The sequence below is a fragment of the Barbus barbus genome (genome assembly GCF_936440315.1).
Source record: "Barbus barbus genome assembly, chromosome: 23".
Lineage (NCBI taxonomy): Eukaryota > Metazoa > Chordata > Actinopteri > Cypriniformes > Cyprinidae > Barbus > Barbus barbus.
Window position 1 is genome coordinate 9,664,655 of NC_136751.1, and position 22,566 is coordinate 9,687,220.

At 36.3% G+C, this 22,566-nt stretch overlaps 1 protein-coding gene across 1 annotated transcript in view; it reads right to left on the reverse strand.

Annotated features, from left to right (window-relative positions):
- LOC306842548 (uncharacterized protein) overlaps window positions 1-21,185 on the reverse strand; it is a 33,848-nt gene extending 12,663 nt beyond the window's left edge. Inside the window, exons 1-13 of the mRNA XM_079373485.1 lie at window positions 20,973-21,185; window positions 20,462-20,624; window positions 20,020-20,172; window positions 17,710-17,992; window positions 16,019-16,134; window positions 15,805-15,931; window positions 14,510-14,601; window positions 14,087-14,237; window positions 7,987-8,093; window positions 6,956-7,070; window positions 5,229-5,362; window positions 2,153-2,262; window positions 1,835-2,003 (exon numbers count right to left, since the gene is read on the reverse strand). Of these exons, the coding sequence (XP_079229611.1) occupies window positions 1,835-2,003; window positions 2,153-2,262; window positions 5,229-5,362; window positions 6,956-7,070; window positions 7,987-8,093; window positions 14,087-14,237; window positions 14,510-14,601; window positions 15,805-15,931; window positions 16,019-16,134; window positions 17,710-17,992; window positions 20,020-20,172; window positions 20,462-20,506 (1,602 nt within the window). The 5' untranslated portion in view covers window positions 20,507-20,624; window positions 20,973-21,185. The remainder of the gene's footprint in view (window positions 1-1,834; window positions 2,004-2,152; window positions 2,263-5,228; window positions 5,363-6,955; window positions 7,071-7,986; window positions 8,094-14,086; window positions 14,238-14,509; window positions 14,602-15,804; window positions 15,932-16,018; window positions 16,135-17,709; window positions 17,993-20,019; window positions 20,173-20,461; window positions 20,625-20,972) is intronic.
- Between the last annotated feature and the right edge of the window lie 1,381 nt (window positions 21,186-22,566).

Genomic DNA, 22,566 nt, shown 5'->3' on the forward strand with positions numbered 1-22,566 from the left:
CAGTGTGTTTGTCTCTCTCTTATACAAGACAGGGCAAGGGATTTATCAATAAAATAGGTTAGGAAAGATGCACATACGCAGTAATCCACATTCACATGCTCTTTCTTCTGCTATATATTTTCAATAACTGCATAGCAACAGTGCAATTACTTGATATAAAATGATGCTTTGCAATTAGTATCAGAGGCTCGGCTGTTCGTAAGATGCAACAGAAGTTGTTTCATGTCATGGCTGTTACATTTCATTTCTCCTTATATGTTTTGTTCTTTAATTTATTTTACCTACCAATACTGAAGCACGAGAAGTAATAATACACCAATTACAACAAAGAATCGCAAACTTCACACAACAGCATGAAACACAGTTAAAGGGGAAGCTAACATGACAGTAGATTGCGGACAAGTCATAATACGCAAACAGCCCTGGGCAAAAAGTAAGAATACATGCTTATATAATTATCATAATTATTACTATTATTATAGAATGATAAACTTCACATTTCAGCCTTTCAACCATTTTTTAAGAAAATGGACGACAAAGTATGAACCATTGGATGAATGTAAATTAAATAACAAATATATTTGTTATTTAATAAATAAATATTAAATATTAAATACAAATATATAAATAAATATTCAATATATTTTACTCTCTCGATTGTTTAGATTTTTGTAATGCAATATCTTCTTGTTGATCCATCGGTTCACATTTACAACTCTGCTTGTCTGCAGCGTAAAAATTTTTTTTAATTTTCACATTAGTCTGAACAAAAACAGCAGACATGCTCATTGAAAATGCAAATTCATCTGACAGCAGGTGGCGCTTTTTAGAACGGCAGAAATAAAGCAGTTTCCCCGGTACCAGCGGTACACAAAGCAGTGCTGCACCTGACTTTAAAAAACGTGTAGCAATTATATTTATTCAATGAAATCAAAGCCTTTAAGTTTATTCATCACATTAAGCCATATCGCAATTCTTGTCTTTCTGTCCTCAAATTTTGTAGCTCTTGAAATCATAACTAAGACTATTTAAGACTTTTTACAGCCTTAAATTTGATAAAAACTAATTTTAAGACTTTTTAAGGACCTGTGGAAGCCCTGTATGTATATATGAGTATTTTTATTTATTTTTTAATTGCAATTACTGGACATATTTGTCAACTTGAAATATATGTAGCAGACAGCTGAAATAAAGGTCAATACATGCCCAATCATCTAGATGTAGGGCTGGGCGATAATTCGATAACGATAATTATCGCGATATAATTTTCTTCGATAAAACGATATGAAGAGTTCGATAAATGTTCAATATCATGTTTATGCACCAAAAACATTACGAAACAGCGTGACTCGTTTGAAACGCACCACACGGACCGTTTATCCGCTCGGATCAAAGTTCAAACTGCTGCACAGCGCGAGCTCACTTAGAGCAGATGGTTTACGCGAGCATTAAGCAGCGCTGTGAGATCCAGTGTGAAGCGCTTGAATTCAGTGAAGAACACAAACGACTCTGTGGTAGTTTAAAGTTTAAAGCCAAACAGGAGAAACATTGTGTGCAACGAGACCGTCAGAAGGCTTTTCAATCTACACATTGCCATCATTTACCATGGATTTACTGTAGTAACACTCACTGCACCATGGCATTGTGACTTCACATTGGAGCAAAAATCTGGCTTTAAACTTGAAAAAATAAAGATTTTACATTTATCGTGATAATTATCGATTTCGACTGATATGAAAAAAGTTGTGATAATTTTTTTGGCCATATCGCCCAGCCCTATCTAGGTGTGTCATAATATGTACTCAATATTACAATACAGTTCATATTTACTCACATTGTGTTCAGTCTGAAGCAGTTTTTCAGTTGTTTCTTGGTTTTGTTTTTCTTTTGTCTCTAAAGCCTCTCTCAGACTGTCAATAAATTCCAGTTTCTCTGAGGTTCTGGCGAGCGTGTGCTCCTTTTCCATGAGCGAGGACTCCAGACACTCCTGTGTGCTGCTCAGGCTGATTCAACAGATATGTTAAAAATATTTTTTTTCTGCTATAAACACAGCACAGTGTATAAATGAGATTACCATGGCTACAAAACAGACAAGAATCTGAGTTGGAATGTTTCTGCAATTAGGCCCCAGGACTTAATTTGAAATAATTACCCTTTGAGTTGTTTGTTCAGGCTGGCAATGAGTAGCTGATGCTTTTCTGTATCTCTTATCTGTTGACTGCGAAGGTTGGCGACCTGTGCCTGCAGGCGCTCAGATTCATTCTGATGGATAGGAAGATGACAGATCATAACAACAATTCAAGCAAAATAACGAAAATCCACCACACAACCCAACTGCGTGTCATGTCGTTATAGATAAATGTTTGCTTAACCTAGGGCTACATGATGATGACAAAAATCAGAATTGCTGATTACTGCCCTCAAATACTGTAAGAATACCAATTAATACACATCAAAAACAAGCTGGAAACTAGTTTTCTGTCATTTTATGCATCAGTACATTAAGGGTGTTTTCACACTCAAATCCTCTTTAAAAGAACCAAACTGAGAACCTTTGACATGTTCCAAGAGTTGTACCAGGTGAAAAAGGGCCCAGTTCTTTTTACATTCACACTGTCCCTGTCCCTAAAAAAAAAAAAATCAGAGGCTCTCGGGAATGTGCGTAAACATCACATGCTTTTGATTTTCCCTGATAAATGTCCCTTCACATAAAAATATGTCTACAGGCTTTCATAGACAACCTACAATGTCAGGGAAGGTCTTAAGTTTTGTTACACTGACCTTTTATCCTCCAAAATGTGACCCCATTCACCTCCACTGTAAGGGTCTTACAATAACCCAGATTTTTTATTTTTACATTATTATTATTAAAGTACATGCATAATTATTATGCAAGTTGGTATTCTGGCCATAATTATTAAATGCCCATGAGAAATATATATAAAAAAAATACCATACAGAAATTGCTAAATTAAATCATGACCACTAGACAATGAAATGCTCACTTGAATTATTCCAGCTGCAGTTTATCTCCAACCCTGCTCCAACACACATTACTGTGGTTTTTAAATTTGGAAAAACTTGATTAGCTGAATCAGGTGCGTTTAATTAAGGTTGAAGCTAAATTCTGCAAGGCTGCGGCCCTCCAGGAACCAGGAGTTTGGTGCCTCTGTCTTAGCGCAATTAAAAAGAAAAAAAAAAAAACAATTATGAATAAATTGTATGCTAAAAGTGTCAACTTACTGACTCAGTTCTGCACTCTTACAAAAACTACTAAAAATGGGTTATATGCACAATAATCTACAATAATCCTTTGACACAACTGGAGTACACGTCAATATCGTGCCATCATCAGGGATGCATATACGTTTCTCAGTCTGGTTCTCATGAGAGCACCAGAAGATTCAGTTTGGCAATCTCCCTGAGCATAGTGTGACTGTGACCTACTATAAAAAATAAATTAACAATTAATAATAGCATTATTTATTGAATTTTTTTAGAATAAAAAAAAAATATGAAGTGTGATAATACCATTATATTTTAAAATAGAAAGTGAGTATTAAATAAAAGTACAATTATTTTATAGTACACTTGAAAATACAATGTTAATATTCACATTTTCATTTCATTTTATTTCTTTAAATATGAATTTATCATCTTCAAACCTAAACTCAGCAAACTTTTATTTTGAGTGGTTGCCAGAATATACTCTGCTGGTTTTAGTGCTGTCAAGTGAAGCATTAAGGCTTTTTGCTCTGAAATGGGAAGTGCATAGCCTAGATGTATGCTTTCAGTTTGAATGTAAATCTTATACAGTTAATGCACAACATGGTGATTGTGCATTAACAGCTATCAACCATGTCAGTATGCAAATGAGCAGTCTGAACTTATTTACCCAGTCCATTACTAATGTTACTACTTATGGTTAAAAATGGTTACTTTAGTCCTGGAAGCCATATCCGTAATCACAATTATAATTTTTGACTACTCATGCAGCCCTAGCTTAACTCAAATGGTTAAAAACCACTGTTGACAAACCCTGTGTGTGAACTGCACACTTATTTATAGTGTGAAGGGGACAGTGTTAAAACAGTACAAACAGTGATAAGTACAGCACAAAGAGAAGTTTCCACACTCAGACGTGCTTTCAGAAGCTTACACAAACATAAACAAACCTGAGATGTGGAAAATGCTCGACCACCTTCATCTATACCAAACGTTGCCTGCGTTAGAGGAGTGTTGCATATAGTTCACTCAATATACAGGTCATTAACTGGCTATCCAACACTCATGACGAGATGTAACATGATTCAAACTGTCAAAAATACATTTGTTTTCCCTACAGTTAAAGAAAAATCAAAGACTTGCATCACAGTTATTTTTTTAGAAACAGCTAAAACTGACCTTTTGATAAGCCTCACCTTAAAATATTAGTGACAAATCATACATAAGCCACTCTAGCTGTCAATCTATTACTTTGTAAGATTTTGTAAATTTATGCTTGTATTTTGTGTGTCTATGTTTACATCTTTTCCTTTAATACATTTGTCCAGTTTTTGTCTTTAAAACATTCTTGATAGTAGAATCTTCTTACGCATCCCATTCTAATCTTTCGTTGCCAATTCAAAAAGCTTATAGATCTAGTAACTATGGCTTGAGCCATAGACATGCGGTTATTAGCAGTGAAATTATAGAAACTGATCAGTATCTTTGAATTGCCCTTGTAATACATTAGTTTGAAATGTTTTGGCCAAGTGATATGGAACTGTAAAATGGTCAACAGATTTGGAACTACTTCATAGCTGTATTTTTAAAGAAACTTAATCACACCTTGGTTTTAAAAAATTTCTTTCACTATCAATATTTTTCAGAAATGGTTATGGTTAGTTATAGAAAAGGCTTTAGCAGCTCAAAAATATCTATATAAATGTCTAAAACTTTGTATCTTGACTCATTTGTTGGATTATAGATGGTTTTTGATGGAAAAAAATGAATGAGGTGAATTGCTTCTGTGCAGATTATAGGAAGGTAAATAAAGTGACTAGGCCTGATTCATTTCCACTTTATTTAATGATTCCTGAGGCAATCCAATCCAATAATTTAGTGACTGCCAGCTGCAGTAAGTGAGGGAGCAGGCTTAGCGAAGGGTCAGTTGGCAAGCAGTGTAACTGCAGAGGCTGATATTGATAGTGCAGTTATACATACAGTCCAAAACAGTTTCTGTGTACCTGTAGTAATTCAATGCGAGCCTGAAGTTGCAGACGATCCTCTAGATCTTGGCACTGTTTCTCAAGGACCAAAATCTGTTCCTGCAGTTGGTTTCTCTCTAGTTCAAGCTCCTCAACAACAGACCTCAAGCCATCTAAACAAGTGAAAAAAGGCACATCTTATTCAATTGATCATTTTTAACTCTCACCTCTTTCTCCAATCAATTTTTGTTTAGTGTCATTTTTGTGTTAATCTTAAATGTGTAATGAACAGCATATTACTATATAAAATTTTAGTTTTAATATTTAATTAGCCAACCAAATGCAAAGCTTCCACAAAGAAATAAAAATGTTCCCAGTAAGCGAATAGCACCAACTGCAGTTACCCGAATGAGCCTGTTTTAGTAGTTTTTACCGGTTGTTATTAGGGAATAAACATACCTCGGAATGTGGTATCTGACCAATCAGAATAGAGTATTCCACAGAGTCGTGTAATCAGGTCTTGGCATGAACTTTTTTGCTCATCAGCCACTGTGGCAAGTGGTTTTCCAAAATTACTAGCCACTCTAGCATTTTTACTGGCCACAATTTTGTTGTTGGGAAATTATGTATATTTTTTTATTATTATTATAATTTTTTTTAAATATGCAAATATAAAATGTTGGAAAAATGCAAAGATAAGCTACTTTTAAATACGGAAGTAAACCACCAGTAGGTGGCATCAAGTGACTTAATGAGTGAATCATTAAAAGGATAGTTCACCCAAAAATTTAAATTCTGTCATCATTTACTCAAGTAGTTCCAAACCTGTATGAATTTCTTTGTTCTGCTGAACACAAAGGAAGATATTTTGAAGAAAGTTTGTAACCAGGCTTTTTTGGGGCACCATTGACTTCCATAGTATCAATGGTGCCCCAGAACTGCTCTGTTTCCCACATTCTTCAGAATATCTTCCTTTGTGTTCTGCAGAACAGAGACATTCATACAGGTTTGGAACTACTTGAGGGTGAGTAAATGACCATTTTCATTTTTGGGTGAACTATCCCTTAGTTTAACGCATTCATTCAAACAATTTATTGATTCAAGAATGAACCTTTATGAATGGATTACTGAATCATTGACGAATCATTCAGTAACGAAACACCACTGTATTGCTCAGAGATGCATGGCTGTTCTGCAGTGATCTCCGTTTAAAACTACTGTTGTTAACCAAATCAAGCAAAAACTAAAATGTATATAAACTACTCGTTGGAACTCTTGTATAGTGGTTTTCAGGGAATGACCATATTACCCGCCACTGCTGAAATTCACCAGCATTTGTTGGATTGGAGGGTGTTAATGTCAAGCCCTCCATGTAATAATAAAAGATAATGTTACTTGCACTTTTCATCCTATGCACTATCCACTTTGCCCTTGATTTAGTATTTTATTACTATTTAGTAGTTGTTATTAGCTATTCTGTTATTACAATTATTTTATTATAACAGTTATGTCTTTGTGTTGATACAGAAGTGTTTAGAATTTGGTTAGAATCTCATAAAAAACTTCAGATAATCAGATGATAAATCCTTTCCAATTTACAGATTTCTTAATGTGATCAACTTGGACAACTATTCTTAGTTGGTGCACAGAGATAAAAAAAAAAAAGATGGAGATCATCACACTCAAGTGAAGTGTGACCAAAATAAGACCAAAAACTGCACACAGCAAACATTTAGAACATGGACGGTGTCTAGCAGGTTTCACACCTGTATCTGCAGCACTGTGCTGTGGCCACCATCCACCCATGTTCTCTCCATTCACAAGAATATCGCAATCAGTGGGGCCTATTGGGTCTTGCCTACTATGAAATTCCAAGTCCTCCTGTAGGAAGAAATAGAAAGAACATGCAATATTATTATTATCATTATTATTACTACTATTACTATTAATATTACTACTACTACACATCACTTCTCAAAAAAAAAAAAAAAAAAATACTTCAAATTAGTAGTAACCCCCACCCCCCACAAATCTGCAAATCAGGACAACAACAAAAAATAAATAAATAAAAATAAACTACTTACCCTCATGTCCTTCCAAACCTGCATGGCCTTCTTGCATTTTTCCACATCTTCAAACTTCAAATTTAACATCAGTTACAAAATATGTGAAAAGTAATAGCCTTTGACAACACTGAAAGCCCTTACACAGCGCATCTTCTTTATGTTTGAATGTAATGCATGTGATAGTGAAATTAGAGACTAGCAACTGAGGGCTAAGGGTCTACTGTGTTTGAAGGGGGGAAAAAGTCAGTCTGAAATGAAATGAGGGCAAGTAAATGATTTTGACTAATTTCTGACAAAACTATTATTTTACTTCAACTATGCAACACACCAAAAAATAAAATAAAATGGGTACTAAATACAGTTTGATGACAAATTAAAGCAAAAAATCCAAGGGGACTCGCTGAGGGAGTCCACACAGGGCATCCGTTCACTGAAAGTTTGATGAGCAAGAAAATTATGTGAAACATATGCTATAGCCTTTGCAGTTACCATATTTCAAGCCAATTAAAAGGAGCTTCTGAACTTGCATGTTAGACACCACATTATCAAAACACCAGTTGAAGGAATATCTTTTGGAAGAGTGGCTCTCCACTGCTCCAGTAAGAAGTAATCCAATTTTTACAATCAATACCAATGTGCATTGAAGCTGATCTGGCAGCACACAGTGGCCTAAATTTCCTTTAATTTGTCACTCATCTGCATGAAATTTACCTAGAGACTTTAGTTCATACCTGCAGGCTGTGTGGGGTGAAATATTTGGGCTTCCTGCTTTTCTGTGGGCAGAGTCCACGGGCCTGGGCCAACTCCTCCTCCACTTCCTGTTGCCGATTGGCTAATGCTGGATCGGAGCAGCCAGGAAACAACCAGTCATCCTCAATCAGTTTTGTGCCACAAGACAAAGGGAATGGATCAGATATGTTTAGGGCAATGGAGGACAGAATACAAAATCAGGATTGAGGAGAGACAGCCAGGTAATTTTAGTGCAGATTAGAGAGCGGAAAAGGGCTGGAAAGCAGCAGGTAGCAGCACACATTGCAAATTCAGCTTCTGTGGACTGTGGACCAGAAGACTAAAATACGCAAGCCACATATAAGCCATAATGATAATTACAGTGCAAACTACAGCGATAAACAGCTTTTTGAGGATTATTTTTTAGAAATTATAACAATTCACCTTGGTCTCAGCAATAAGTGGGTAATACCACCTGAAATGTCTTTCAATCAACTATAGCATGGAAATGAAAGTGTGACACCCTGAACAAAGTGGTGCATTTGTCAGTCAGTCTAGACAATTGCCTCACCATTGGGTGAGCACATCTGTAACAGCAACAATAAGGTGAGAAAGGAAAGTGATCACTTTGATCATTATCCTTAAATTAGAGCGAGACTTCATTATGGACTCTTCATTATAGTCACTGCAACAGTGTATCAAATTTCAACATCTTCACTAGCACAATCGCCCCCATTCTGTTTTTCTTAAGGCCAAAGTATACACTTTTTATAAGTACACAAGGGACTTTGTACGCACAGGTCTCACATGCGCACTGAAGTTTTTTTGCAGTAATCTTTTTTTCCACAAGCTTGCAACACCATCCCAGGCCGTTGTTTCACAGTAGACAATGAAACTAAAGAGACGGAACAACAACAACAGACGCTCACATTGACAAGTGTTTGTGAGCAAGAGGGTATGAGACAGCTCAGCTTTGGTTTAAAAGAGTTCAAAAACATGTTATATTTTTGTCATAACTTGACGGGGAAAAACAGAGCACTGGATATAGATTTCTAGAATGCCCATGTTCGCACACAACATCAAATGGAGTATACTTTGAAAAGCTACGCGTTCAAAGTACACAAAAACAAAGTATACTTTGGGCTTTAGCATGAAACAGTAAATGAATAAACCCACTGGCAGGATCGAAGGGATAGTTCACCCAAAAAATGAAAATTCTTTAATTAAATTACTCACTCTTATTCCGTTCCTAACCCAAAAGACTTTGGTTCATCTTCAGAGCACAATTAAGATAGTTTTGATGAAATCCGAGAGTTTTCTGACCCTGAATGGACAGCAACGGAACTACCACATTCAAGGCCCAGAAATGTAGTAAAGACATTGTTAAAATAGTCCATGTGACATCAGTGGTTAAACCTTAATTTTATGAAGCTACGAGAATAATTTCTGTGCGCAAAGAAAACAAAACAAAAAAGACTATTCCACAGTTTCTTTTCTTTTGTGTCGGACTTCGATGGGAATTCACGAGAGTACCACGATGCAGGCGTGTGGTGTTGCTGACGCAGGAGCTGGCGTTCTGACGGAGATCCCATTTGCGCTGCAGCTTGTTTGCAAGCAGAAGAATGTACATGCATGTGTTGTGGTACTGGCTTTCTTCATTTGTTCTTAATTTGCGTTCCAAAGATGAACAAAGGTCTTACGGGTCTGGGACGACATGACAGTAATTAATGACAGAATTTTTATTTTTGGATGAACTATCCCTTTAAGGCATATTGATACAGGGAAGGATGGATCCATCAAGGTATGGAAACTTTCCTCAAGGTAGACTTATCACAGTTTCTTGGAGGTTAGCTGACCTTGTCACCTAGGTACCTAAAGATTTGTTGATCAGGCCCCTACTTTTCTCCATATACAAAACACTGCAAGGCAGTTGGCACATGGTTCAGAATCAGAATCAGAATTAGCTTTATTGCCAGGTATGTTTACACATACGAGGATGGTTTGTGTAACAAAATGTTACATGGATGGCATACAGCTTTACTTCTCATTTCAGGAAGACAATCCAACAGTAACAGCACAAATCTCTTCCTGCCAGGCAGACATCTCCACAAGGCTAAGAGAATACTAATTCGAGCTCCCTCTGCCAACACAAGACTACTTCAGACTGGACTACAGACATGCTGTTCTGTGGACTTCCAGCATTTGGAATCGGGAAAAAAAAAAATCAGGGGAATGGAATGAGCACCACAAAACGTTCATTCTGTGAATCTTTTTTGTGTTTATTTTGCTTTGGATGATTGTCCTGCTTGCAAGACCAACAACTACCTCTGCCTAGTTTAAGCTTCCTGGCAGAGACAGTCAGGTGTCGATGTATAGCCACTTAAACTGCAGTGTGCTACTGCTAAGAAATGGCTTTTAACATTAATTATTCAGTTCATCCTCATAAATTATATACCATTTGAGAGCTTAAAAGCTAGATTCATGTCCTGAAGTCTTTCAAGCAGTACATTATTGTGGAAATAATACTTTAAAAAGTGATATTTGGACAGAAGACATTGTTTTAGCATTCCAGTTTGCAATCAGGTAATTTTAGGCAGCTAAAAGTTTTCGGTCCAAGAATCCAGTACACAAATGCATTCAAACTGTCAATTCAAAACAATGCTAATGCAGAGAAAACCGGGATGGAAAAAAAAAAGTTTTGATGGATGAATTGTAGTCAAGATTAAGACAATATGAAGTGACGCAGAGGAGTTGTACAGTATATGCGAATCTGCTATTAATGATGAAAACAAACAAACCACATATGTGCGTTCTTGGCAAAAATGACCACTAACATCGTAGTTTATTTTATAGTTTAAAATTATTTAAAGTAATTTGTGAAGTTGCTAAATTTCATGGCTGGTGAGTGTTTAATCGATACTGGCCAAAGAAGTGTGTTTTGGGGGAGTCTACGATGTTTAATGGTGTTATGTACATATGAGAATCAGACTGAATAATCACTGAGTTTTGATATATTTGAAATGTTTCTCTTTTTCATGCATATGTTGCTATGTTTAGTAATTCTGAATGTATCCCTACAATAGTTATTGGCAGTCAAGTGAGGGTGGTTGGCTTAGTGGTATTTTTTTCTTGGATGTATTTCATAGAAAAATATATATATGGGTGGTGATGGCGCAGTGGATAAGACACATGCCTTTGGTGTGAGAGACCCGGGTTCGAATCCACTGTGAGACACCAATGTGTCCCTGAGCAAGACACTTAACCCCTAGTTGCTCCAGAGGCGTGCGACCTCTGACATATATAGCAATTGTAAGTCGCTTTGGATAAAAGCGTCAGCTAAATGAATAAATGTAAATATATATGTGACCCTACCCACAAAACCAGTCTTAAGTGTCAATTTTTCAAAATTGAGATTTATGCATCATCTGAAAGCTGAATAAATAAGTTATGGTTGCTTACTTATGGTTTGTTATGATAGGACAATATTTGGCCAAGATACAACTATTTGAAAATCTGGAATCTGAGGGTGCAAAAAAAAAAAACAATATTGAAAATCACCTTTAAAGTTGTCCAAATGAAGTTCTTAGCAATACATATTACTAATACAAAATGAAGTTTTGATACATTTACGGCAAGAAATTTACAAAATATCTTCATGCAACATGATCTTTACTTAATATCCTAATGGTTTTTGGCATAAAATAAAACTTTTGACCCATACAATGTATTATTGGCTATTGCTACAAATATACCCCAGCGACTTAAGACTGGTTTTGTGGTCCAGGGTCCATATACATATACACATATATACACACACACACACACACACACACACGCACGCACGCACATTCATTATATTTTTAAATATAAATGGCAATGTCAAGTTGTAATTTTCCCTTAAAAAATTCCCTTAAAATCCCTCAGACATAACTAAATAACTACAGAACTTTAGCGTGTGAAAATGTGAAATTTATAATTTGGAGGTGTGATAATGTTGGACATAAAAATACTAAAACACCATGTAGACAGCTGACAAAGGTCTGTTTTATAGCAGAGACTTGGCCAGTGATTTTGTAGAAGAGGGGGAAAAAAGCAGAAAAGGAGGATAAAGCAACAGATGAAGGACAGTACCCCATGAGCCAGCCTCGTCTGTGCTGACAGAATTTCCTTAGGAGAGGATGAAGAGTTCCAGAAAACTACTGGCAGCACAGACGGAAGCAAACAATGGAGGCGATGAAACCTGCATGCACAAAACTGATGGGAAACTGTTCTCAGTGGCTGCACCCATCATGCAGAGCAGGAGCAGAGGTGGAGATGGGGAGGAGGAGGGTCTCAGGGCCAATAGGTGGGAGAGAAGTGTTACAAAACAAATGCAATCAAAAAACAAACCAAACATTTTGAAAGTAAGGCTCGTTTCACACTAGAGGCATACTTGGCGCATATTTTTTACAGCACCCGTGTTAACAGATTAGAGCATCCACACTGTACACTAAAAAGGCATGGCAATGCGCATCTCTTCCGCTCTGCATATGTGCAGCTTCTGTGCTGCTTCTACTCTGCTTACACATCCAGTGTGAAATGGCCATAAGAAACCTAAATATCTTAGTCATTTTTTCAATTTTACTTTTACAATTCATAGCAAGGACAACAGAATCTGACAATAAATAAAGAATAAATAAACAAACATTTATTGTATCCAAGGTAATAAAGAGTGCCAAAAAACAGACAACTAGAGAACTCATGGGTATGTGTAATATGTATATGAAATCATGGTCACTGAGGTGCTCAAAGCTGGCTCACTTATAACACACAATAAGGGGATGTCCAGGTAGAATGTATTCTTGTATTTCATGTTCACGGTTTTTAAATGTTGTTCCATGTACCAGTGGTGGACGAAGTACACAAATCAAGTACTCCTTTTCAATTTTACTCGATAAAAATGTCCGCATTCAAGCATTTCAAAGAGTGGGCTTAAACAGCTTGCCCTTTTACAGCAGATATAGCTCACAAACAGCTGACAGTTGTGACCTAAATATGATTATTATTTACAATAATAAATCCTAAAACTCAGCATTAGTGAATTACTTGCCATGCCATCAGTCACACGCGTGCTCAAGCTTTAAAGATCTCCTGGGCTTGGCTCCTTTTCAGATTTGTGAATTCATGGAATTGTTAACTGAAGAGTCGCTCTGACCAGATCATTTGAATCGCTGACTTATTGACTCGAGAACAGTTGCAAGTCGATCAGTCCAATTTGAGAATGAATCATTCAAGTGTGATTTGGGAACTGATTTAACAGGTTCACTGAAGAGAATCAGCTCATTCACAAATCAGACACTGCTATCTAGTCTCGGAGCGGGTGGCGATTTCTTCCATTTAAAATAACGAGGAACGACATGTTTTTTTATATTGTGCTTCGGAGTGTAGTGAAGTAAAAGTTTCTCAAAATAAAAAGACTATACTTGAAAAATATACACAAGTACAGTAACAAAATGAATAAAACTTGTTACTGTCCACCACTGCTATGTACACATCCATTTAAAACCTGACCGAGTGGACAAGCATTAATTGTGAACCTTGTAAACAGATGGCTGCTTTCAAATGCTCATGTATGCTTTGTATGTGTACACTATAAAGAGCACTCAGCGGTATACAGCTGAGCATGGCTGTATGTGAGTGGTTAAATGAAGTCGCTTTAACATACTTGGTTGATTCAAATCTTAAACTGAATTAATCTTAATATGTATAAATAGATAGCCCTAGTATGTATTTAGTAAAAAAAAAGGAGGATAAGCCGCATCATGATGCATCAAGAATCACGTTGTAATTGAACCAATAACCCATGAATTATAATCAATTCGAATCGTGAAGCCAGTGAAGACTCACACCTCTACTGAGCAACCTTTAATGCAATACTTTAAGGTTTAAGTACCGTAATATTAACATAGCTAGCACCAGTATTCCCTGCAACACTGGACTGTATAGACATGCACTTCTATTTAACTCTCAGTTGATAGTCATGGTTGGTCTACCAAACAGCTGTTGATACTTTTCGGAAGAATCTATGAATTTTTTAAATTTGTATAGCATAAGCATCCTCACCCTCTCTCTCCTCCTCGATGTGGCTCATTCTGAAGGCCATGACATTCTTCTCATGACTCTGATCTCGAATCCTTTCTGCCTCAGTCACCATGGTAATCATTTCTTGCCACTCCATCACCTGAACATCATCCATGCTGCCTGTCTCACTCACCTGTTATCAGAAGCATACATACACTGTACTTACAATACAACAACATATCATATCAGCAGGGCTAGTTAAATAACACTTAACTTTTAAAGTGCCATTTTACCACTTTGACCAAGGAGAGACCCTAGGAAATAATGTTATTTACTGCTATATAAATAAAAGCAACAAGACACAAATGGGTGTGTTTTGTTAAAACCACTTTAACGCACAAACTTGTGTGGTATATTACTTTTATAATTACGTCAAAAAAGCAAAACAAATAAATATATAATTGCCTGTGATGCTGCTCTCTCAGTCACCTGCTCCAGGTCGGCCTGCATATTCCTCTGCTGTTCCTTGTATTCCATAAGCTGCTTCTGTAGTTCATCTATTAATGTCCCAAGAAAATCTTAACATAAGACAACATGCAATTTAGGGATGGGCACAAGTACCCGGCATACTCAGGTGCTTGGAAGTGAAAGTAATGATCAATCATCAAAACAACACTGATCCACGCCTTCTCACTGAATTAAAAATTCTATACACAAAACATCACTTTCAATTTTGGCTCATTGCATGTCAATTTAACCAAATTTTAGACTTCAAATAGAAATGTGCTTTAATATTATTATAGTTGTATAGTTTAGTACAGGGGTAGGCAACGTCGGTCCTGGAGTGCCGAATCCAATGTCCTGCAGAGTTTAGCTCCAACCCTGAAAAAAATAACTCCTTGATTAGCTTGTTCAGGTGTGTTTGATTAGGGTTGGAGCTAAACTCTACAGGACAGCAGCACTCCAGGACCGACTGGTTTAGTAAATATTAAACTTGTTTAAAAGTCAGGGGTTCATTATTTATATTTAATGTGTGGGAGATGTCATAACTATAGCAACTGCTTCTCCATTGCCATGTTTTGCTAGAAAGCACAGCAATTAGCGAAATGCTTGGTATAGACTCTTAGGTAAGAGTGACATTTGTTGCAACACTTTTAAAGAAATCCCCAGCCTCCAGGCCCTGGTTCTTAAAAAAAACTGTTGCTTTGGTATCTTCAATTTAAAGGCTCTGCATGGTTCAGTCCCAGGTTTTAGGGGTATCTGAATGGCTCTGTGAATAAACTGTTAAATTGTACACATTTTCAGGGGTCAAAATGTGCGTCACTTTGCAACCTTTTAGTCTTTTAAAGAGCAATGCCTGAAGAACAAATTATTTTGAAACTAAAAATGTATCGTTTCGCTCTTATCAAAACAATTCTTTATGTTGCCACCATTTTATTATCTATAAATCCACATCTAATTTCACCTTTAGTACTGCATGTGTGAATATACTACTGTGCATCACTGTACTACTCCTGGAAAACTCTGTGGCACTGCTGGTGTTTTGAGACTTGGGCATTGCAACACTACTGTTGAACTCTTACCAATGTATTTTAATTGTGTAGGGTCTTTAAAAGCAAATAATGAGAAATATCATCTCCAGACAGCAATTTTGGCTATTACCGCATCTGATGAGTGTTTGAATAGAAGAAATAACAAAAATGTCCATCCCTAATGCAAATAAATTAAATTTTAAACTAACTGGCTCCATTTCTTCATACCGTTTTTTGCCTTCATATCTTCATACATCTCCAGTTTGCTGAGCATTTCCTCTCTCTCTTCTTGCAATTCAGTAATGCGACTATGTAGGGACGTGACATCAGGGGACATGTCCAGACATACTCCAGACTGAAGTCAAAAACAGAAAGCAGTTAGTTTAATTTAGCTAGATATTCATCTGAGCAAATCTAATGAAAAAATAATATACTTTCTTACCTGAACTTTTTTGAGTTCCCCCTCGAGCTGCCTGATCCTAGATTTGGACCATGCTTTCATTTTTAAGAACTTTGTTTCTGCTTTGTTGGCCTCTGCTTCTTTCAGCTTCACTTGGGCTGAATTGGACAGAACAAAACATATTGAAATATTAAAACAAAGCCACTGAGAAGGAAGGACACTGAGAGTTTAAAAAATGCAATGACAGAAGTCAGGACACAGAATATCTTTAACTGAAAATAACAAACACCCTTTTACCATCATGTAGGCACATTATAAGAAGATGTCTGCTACATCTGTAAAACATGACATGTGTGACCCTGGACCACAAAACCAGTCTTAAGTAGCACAGGTATATTTTAGGGCTGTCAACGTTAATATTTTTTAACGCAAATTAATCGTTTGATAAGGTTTGACCCCAACTTTTTGCCGTCATCGCAGCGAGGAAGGAAAACATTGCCTGCGTCCCAATGTGCACACTATACATCCTAAATTCTATGTGATATTAGTCATTTTCAACCCGAACGCGGAGAGAGAAAGTGTCCGAGAGAGAGAGCAACAGTGCGCGAGAGATATGTATACTCATATTTGATAAGGCTACAGCGAACCAGTGTTGCCAAGGTAGCGGTTTTCCCGCACAATTGGGCTATTTTGAAAATACAATCACGGGAAAAATTACAGAGCCTATATATACACGTGATCGCAAAAGTAAGTTTATTACAAACACTCGATGGTGGTTTAAAGTGAGTTCTGAGTAAAAGTGTACTATTAATCTCATAAATCGTCTTATGTAGCATGATGCTAATGTTAGCTCTAATGCACCTGCAGAACAGGTCCAATTCTTCTTCATAATGCATTTTATCATAATACTTCATGTAAGGTCGGACGAAAATGTTTTGTTGAATTTATTTAGAAATACTTTTGATAATAGTTGGGTAAATGTGTACTGGGATTTGTCATGCATTCCTTTATTATTTCAACACATTTACAGATAAGTCCTAGTATTTTAAATTTGCGATTAATCGTGATTAATCACAGTCCAGGACTGTGATTAACGCGATTTAATTTTTTAATCGATTGACAGCACTAGTATATTTGTAGCAATATCCAAAAATACATTGCATGGGTAAAAATGATCGATATTTCTTTTATGCCAAAAATCATTAGGATATCAAGTAAAGATCATGTTCCATGAAGATATTTTGTAAATTTCCAACCGTAAATATATATATAAAAAAATAAAAAAAAAAAAAGTTTCATTAGTAATATGCATTGCTAAGAACTTCTTTGGACAACTTTAAAGGTTTTTTTTCATATATATATATATATATATATATATATATATATATATATATATATATATATATATATATATATATTTATTTTTTTGGCACCCTCAGATTCCAGATTTTCAAATAGTTGCATCTCGCTAAATATTGCCTTATCATGACATACCATACATAAATGGAAAGCTTATTTATTCAGCTTTCAGATAAATCTTAATTTAAATAAATTGGCCCTTATGACTGGTTTTGTGGTCCAAGGTCACATATGTAGTGCTTTAACTCTTTAAATATTTAAAATAGATTTAATTCTACATGAAACTGTAAATTAAATTAAATAATTTGGACAGTATACTGGAAGCAGAGAGAAATGTAGACAAAATTCTCTAAGCATGTGACATGATTGTCTACCTTGCAGCTCTGTGACTCTCTGAGCTGTGATGCAGGTGGATTGGTTTGCTGATGCATCTGCAGGCTGTGATATAGAGCGCTGAAGAGTCTCAAGCTGTCTGCGTAAGGCCTGCTCCTTCTCTGACAACTCAGTCTCGTGTTTATCAGCAGCACTGAGCAGCTCTGCTTCATGTTTCTCCAGCAGATCCTTGATGCGAGCCCGAGTAATGTGACGTTCTGCCTCCAGCTTTGACTGAAAGTTTTCTCTCTCACCCCGCAAGAGCTGTATTTCTTCTGTCAGCTCCTATCAAACAAACACACACAACTCACTTTACAAATCAACTCTTGAGAACTGTAAGCAATAGGGACTGACTATATAATGTAATTATTTCATTATGTGTGCACAAACATACAGGCACCAATCACACAGGAAGCAACATACTATAACAAGAACCAAGGAAATGGACACTTTTGAAGATCATTCATGCAAATTCAGTTATGATTTTTTCATTATAATTCCATGTATTAAGGAGTATATATTTTGTCATTTTCTCTTTTTTTGTTTTTTTCCTGTTTATTTATGTTCCAATGTAGTTTCTATTTTCACACCCCATAAAAATTTAACAAAAAAAAAAGTAAATCATAAAAACGTTGTGTGAAAAAGCTTAATGGACAGTACAAAATAACTACATGCTATTTTTATGATTAGCTTTGTAATAACACTTGTTCAATCTGTGCTAATCATGGTTTAGTGCAAAACAGCATTGGTAAATCATCGATATTTAATTTTCTTTATGTACGTTAAGAGAACATCATTTTTATGCAGTGTCACATCATGTGTCACATGACATCTGATTCCGAAACACAGCACAATGAGCAATAATGCCAGCATGCAGAAGGCAGACTGGTAAAAGTGCAATAAAAGTTAAACAATAAAAGTCCAAGAACATGGAAGTTTGGAAGTAAGCCAAGTTTAACTGGATTTCCACCCTAAGATAAATGTTTATATCCTGCTATGCACTTTGTGAGGGCTGGGCAAAATGAGCAGGACAAAGCCTCTCTCTCTAGTCTAATGTTTTCTCCCCACATTCCAAAGCAAAGCAGTAAATGATCGGAAAAGTGAATTTTATGTTTTTCACGATCACAAAATTATGATGGTGTGCTGTGAAAATAAACTTGATGTGCCTTACCTTACTTAACAAGTACAAATAGTTTTAAAATTGAATGGGAGGTCAGACAAAAACAGAAACTCAAGACAAGACTATCTGTAAGTATCCATCTTTTTGCTGAGTAACCATTTAGCGGCGCCATGATGGATTCTAACTTCCTTTTGGATGGTCTCGTGTTCCGGTCTCCATAGAAATCCATGTTAAAATGGGGTAAAAAAAGATCAACTGAATTGAAACTTTTTCAGTTTAACTGAACATAAAAATGTGCACAGGGTTAAAAGCTGTGCTCTTGTTGGCTGCCACAGTAACGGAAAGAAGCTTAAGGAATTCCTGTACAGTACTTGTTTTGGGTAACTTCTGTCTGTGTCCGGCGCTGTTTGAATGGCTAGCAGTGCTTAAGTTAAAATACTGTGTGTGAAATAATAAAATAATGTGTGCACTTATCATTTTGTGGACAAAATCCTGCAAACTCCGATCAGGAGCTGTATGTAGGATATGTGCCCTCATCTGTTTTCAATGCAGCTAACCGTGGGTTACTTCATGTCATCTATGCACTCATTAAACTATGACAGACGAGTTACTGCAAAAAGACGGTCATTACGACACTGTAAAGCAGGACTGCCCAAACTCAGTCCCAGAGGGCCGGTATCCTGCAGAGTTTAACTCCAAACCCCAATCAGACACACCTGAACCAGCTAATCAAGCTCTTACTAGGCATACTAGAAACTTCAAGGCAGGTGTGTTGAGGCAAGTTGGAGCTAAACTCTGCAGGACACCAGCCCTCCAGGCACCCCTGCTGTAAAGTGATGAAACTATGGTGCCATGTGCTTTTTAAAACCATTTTCATAGGTTTAATGCTATATTATCAGCTCTGAAAATATGTTAATTTGACTAGAAACACCAGAAATGTAAAGCACTGTTCCAGTCAGGCGAGACTTCCGCATTCAGAAAAAGGTGGATATGACCAGTAATATCTAATTTGCAAAAAAAATGTGATTGAGAATTTGGGAAAAGAAAATACATGTTTGCCATAAAAAGTGATGTAATAAAGTCATTGCATTTTAAGTAAGCCAAGTTTTGTCATCGCATAGTATTTTATGCAGTTTAATAAACTAAATGTAAAAATTGATCATTTGAGCATATTTGTAAAAGGGTAAAATACCTTGGCTTGGTCATCTTTACTGCGGAGTGCTGCATCCTTTTCCCTGATCAACTCTTTTAAATGAGCCACAAGTTCCTCCATCTGCGTCAGCTGCTCAGTAACCTCAGCAAATCTCATATCGCTGCCCATGTCCACCTGCGGGGAGCCAGGAGCCTGAGAAAAGCAAAGGATCTATTAATGCTGTTGAACACTTATGCATTGTACAATATAAAAAGGGGTGAGGGCTCTCATATTGCCCTAAAGAGTTTACCTATAACCGAGTGACTTGCTTACTACACAGTTGCTCACAAAATAAATATGCTGACATATTTGCGATTATTTCAAATTAAAAGACACTCTTCACTCCTAAACATTCCCACACTAAATATATAAGGCTGATTTCTGATCATATGCATCAAAGAAAAACAATATGAGATATTTAAACACAATTTGTAATACTTACTCCATGCACAGAGCCGGACTCATCTGCTGAAAACCACCTCAGCATTGTATACACAACCTATGGACTAAGACAGGAGATCTTAGACAGGAGGTTTTAAATTAAGAAAAGCATTCAGTCATCCTACTGGAGGATTCTTCAAGTCTGGTCCTGGAGGTCCACTGCCCTGTATAAAAATGTCATTTATATTATATTTTCAATAAATAAATTGTAAACAAATGTATAACATCTATTTATAATATCTAAAATAAGTATTATCATTTCATTATAGAGCATCATCTGATTCGAAGATTTCTGTATTCAGTCAGCAGAGAATGATCATAAATGAATATCTAAACAAACCGTCATCAATGATTTCAATCTAGTCAAACAGAGAAGAAAAAACATCCTCGACGGAACAATTCGCACAAGATTTTTTTTGGCAGGAATCTAATCCTAATCTCTTAAAACTGAAAGCATGCCGTGCAGCTACTAAGAATCTTTAAAAATTAAATGTCAGTTAACGTAATCTTACCTTCCTCCAATAACATGGCCTTCTATCGCTTCACATTTCCAATACAGTGCATTTCCAAGACGAAATGTTCACTCGTACATGACAAATATACATATATGCTATATTGAACGACAGCGAAACTATAACCTTATTGTCTATAATGTTTACCAACGTGATAAACGCTCATCTGTTGTTAATGCGCGAGGTTCTTCTTCTTGTTTAATGGCCGTTCGCTGCTTTGGGGCATTACTACCACCTGCTGTACACTGGCATGATGATGTTTATGCCTTTCTGGTTGCCTTTATTTTTTCACTGTTATTTTCTTTCTGTAATACAAATATTAGACTGTTAAACTTAAGATTCAAGTGCTTTATTGTTATGGTAACAACAACAACTACTACAAAATTATATTTAAATGCTTTCTGTGCTGTTATGTAGCATAGTAGTCCTTTTCCAGGCTGACTTAAAGAAATAAACACATTTGTCTCTTGGAAGTCCTGCAGAATTTAACCAATCAAATCATGACTTGGAAACTCCCAAAGTGTTTATCATTTTGTGTGTCTTATGCTGAGATTATCCTGAAACTACACACCCTTAGGATGCAAGAAATCAAACATGAGGAAGCAGGATATGAAGGTAGATCAGTAGCAAAACTCGAGAGCTTGTTGATCTGAATGTGAGAACTTGTCATATTAACATTCGTATTTGTAAACTGAAATTTACACTCACAGCTCTGATCTGAAAAGCTGAATCTTCGATTTGCACACACAGACAATAATCAAAACACCCGTGTTTTGAAGTCGAAGTTGCAGATTAACAGAGATTTAGGAGGATCTTCTTCCCCCAGGCCATCAGGCTCCTAAACTCTGTGTCATAACATCACTTGACTCCTTGTAAATATCACCATATCAATAAGCTATTCATAATTTTTCTCTACCTCATATTGCTGCTATTTAAAATACCCTGTACAACTTTTTTGCACATCTGTTTGCACATTCCTCTTTATTACTATTTAAGTCAACAACATACTGACCTGCACATTTATATTTTTTTATCTTTTATTTTATTTTATTCTTTTATTTTTTCTACTTTTCTTTTTCTTAATATTTGTATACTATATAATTGCACTGTCCTTGGAGTGGACCTGACCTACATTTCACTGCTGGTTATACTCTGTATAATTGTGTATGTGACAAATAAAAATCTTGAATCTTAAAGTGCATATTGCAGGTTAATTTTTTTTTTCAAATGAATATATAACCTTGTATGACAATACCACATGAACCGTTAATGCAGGATTTGAAAATGTTTTACAAGACGCGAGGACACAAATTTAGATAAAAAGTGAGGCTTTCCTTGACAGTTCTCAAAAAACGCTTTTTTCAACATCGCGTCATATTACGTCACGAGAGGGAGTCGTGTGCCGCACTCTGCTTTGAACGCGCGCGAGTCAGTGTGTTTTCGGTAGTTATTTTTATTACTGTTGAAGAGCTGGAGTGAGGTGTTGAAGAGCTGGAGTGAGGTGGAGGAGGGGTCAGAGGAGAGAACTGAATGTTTTAAAGAGACTGCTTGTGTTGAAATGCAGCTTATCGAGTTGTGGAAAAGTGATGTTTGG